This window comes from Lepisma saccharinum (assembly GCF_977018435.1).
Source record: "Lepisma saccharinum chromosome 12 unlocalized genomic scaffold, izLepSacc3.1 SUPER_12_unloc_1, whole genome shotgun sequence".
Taxonomy (NCBI): Eukaryota; Metazoa; Arthropoda; class Insecta; order Zygentoma; family Lepismatidae; genus Lepisma; species Lepisma saccharinum.
The window spans coordinates 3,769,399-3,771,991 of record NW_028142891.1 but is presented as its reverse complement, the minus strand read 5'-3'; the positions used below and the strand labels follow the sequence as shown (position 1 = coordinate 3,771,991).

Here is a 2,593-nt window from a genome sequence, read left to right as displayed (position 1 = left end):
GAAAATGTGGTCCAAACAAACCATGATCCTTGTCGGGGGGGAAAGTTAATGGCGTACAAATGAGCCCCCGCACAGGGCCCCCCTGGGGGCAGGGGGCATGTTGTGTTTTTCAAATAGGAACCCCCGAATTTGGTTTCATTTTGGGATTCGCAGAGTCAAAATAAATAATAATTATGCTTGACATGGGTGCAACAACATGCGAAATAAAAAAGATATGGCCATGTGTATGTTTGGAAACACGTAAATGTCGTGCATGGAAAAACGGTAACAGGCCCCCACGAAAATACGAAGAATGGCGTGTGCAGAGGAAAATTTCATTGCTGTCGATGGTGTCATTGAAGAGTGGAAGAAGTACCAAAAGAAGAGTGCGGAGGGGCTAGGGGGAGGGGGCAGCATGCAACGAACAAAGTGGAAATACATCTGCTGGATTAATGCAGATGGCATGGAGATGAGGGAAACACAAAAACGTATTCAGGGATGCCAGAAAAGTGTAGGAGATGGGAAGGATGGAATGCAAATACTATTACCCTCGAACCTGTGGGGTGCTTGTTTCAAGGGAGTTTCCTTGCCTCTCACCTGTGGGGTGCTTGTTTCACGTGAGTCCCCTTGCCTCTCACCTGTGGGGTGCTTGTTTCACGTGAGTCCCCTTGCCTCTCACCTGTGGGGGTGGGGTGGTGTGTGGGCATACATGCCTTACCCAAGCAAATGCTCGAAATGGTGACCATGAACGTCGATGCATTTATTTATTCTTGCATGAAATGACTGTTCACAACGCAAAAGTGTGGCAGCATCAATTTGTGTGCAAGCATTTTGTATTTGTTGCATCATGTCATTGCGCGTTGTGGGTAGTTTGATACACCATTCCTTTAAGGAAACCCCACAAAAATAAATCTGGCGCAGTAAGGTCTGGTGATCTAGCCGGCCAATTGACAGGACCACGTCGTCCGATCCAGCGATGATGGAACTTGCGCGTTAATACTTCCCGAGCTATGGCAGCATAATGCGCCGGACAACCATCATGCTGATACCACATGGCCTGTCGCTGTGCAAGGCTTAGATCCTCCAGCAATATCGGTAGTTCGTCCTGCAAGAAATTGCGATACTTTCGCCCATTCAATGTACCGTCAATGAAAAACGGACCAATGAGTTTGTCACCCATGATGCCACACCATACGTTCACTGACCACGGGCGTTGATGTTCAACTTCACGCAACCAGTGTGGGTTGTCGGCACTCCAGTAGTGCATGTTGTGCCGGTTAACCTGGCCATGGTTTGTGAATGTTGCTTCGTCGGAGAACAGAACGTCCCGAAAGAATGCCGGATTTCGATGTATTTGTCCACGTGCCCATTCACAAAACACCATCTGTGCACGGAAATCATCACCATGAAGTTCCTGGTGCAGGGACACATGGTACGGGTGAAACTTGTGCCTCTTGAGTATGTTCCAAACACTGACATGGGACATCCCACTCTGGCAAGCTATGTTACGCGTGCTGGAATGGGGATCACACGCCACTGCAGCTAATACAGCAATTTCATTATTTTCCCCAGTGACAGTTCTTCGACGCCATCTTTGTTGCGGACACACGCTTCCTACTGTTGCAAATTGCTTGACAACCCTGGCGAACGTCGACCGCGAACGCACTCTGTTCGGATAGCGTCTCACATATTCGGTGACAGCATTGTCCACATTCCGTCAACATTCACCATACATGAATATCATTTCAATTCTGTCTTCCACAGATACACGCTCCATTGTCCTAGGTATACCTGCACTTTTACCCTGCACTCACTTCGAACACGTCAACTAACCTTCTGAAGCGCACACGCCCAATAACCACCTATTTCCCCAAGCAAACATGGGCACATAGAGCTGACTTCAGCGCAAGGTCAAATGGCCTAGTTTGTACCTTACGTGTGTCTGGCGTCTGATAACACAGCTGATCCGACAACGTCGGTGGCGATAACATACTCTTCGCGTGAGTTCTGGAAACACAATTTACATCCCCTACCCCTTCACTTTTCTGGCAAAGGCACAGTTCGTTATTTTGTTTCCATCATATCCTTGGCATCTGCATTAATCAAGCAGATGTATTTCCACTTTGTTCGTTGCATGCTGCCCCCTGCCCCTATCCCGTCCACACTCTTCTTTTGGTACTTCTTCCACTCTTCAATGACACCATCGACAGCAATGAAATTTTCCTCTGCACACGCCATTCTTCGTATTTTCGTGGGGGCCTGTTACCGTTTTTCCAAACATACACATGGCCATATCTTTTTTATTTCGCATGTTGTTGCACCCATGTCAAGCATAATTATTATTTATTTTGACTCCGCGAATCCCAAAATGAAACCAAATTCGGGGGTTCCTATTTGAAAAACACAACGTGCCCCCTGCCCCCCAGGGGGGCCCTGTGCGGGGGCTCATTTGTACGCCATTAACTTCCCCCCCCCCCCAACCGACAAGGATCATGGTTTGTTTGGACCAAATTTTCCTCACATGCATATCACTCCCGCTATTTTGACATGTCAAGTTAAAATTAACACCCTGTATATATGGTGTAAATGTCTTAATGGAAGAAAACTTGTGCTG

At 47.5% G+C, this 2,593-nt stretch overlaps 1 protein-coding gene across 1 annotated transcript; it reads right to left on the bottom strand.

Moving 5' to 3' along the window:
* Positions 1-829: 829 nt before the first annotated feature.
* LOC145982137 (uncharacterized) lies at positions 830-1,465 on the bottom strand. The gene has a single exon (XM_083115704.1). The coding sequence runs from the start codon at positions 1,463-1,465 to the stop codon at positions 830-832; it is 636 nt and encodes a 211-aa protein (XP_082971830.1).
* Between the last annotated feature and the right edge of the window lie 1,128 nt (positions 1,466-2,593).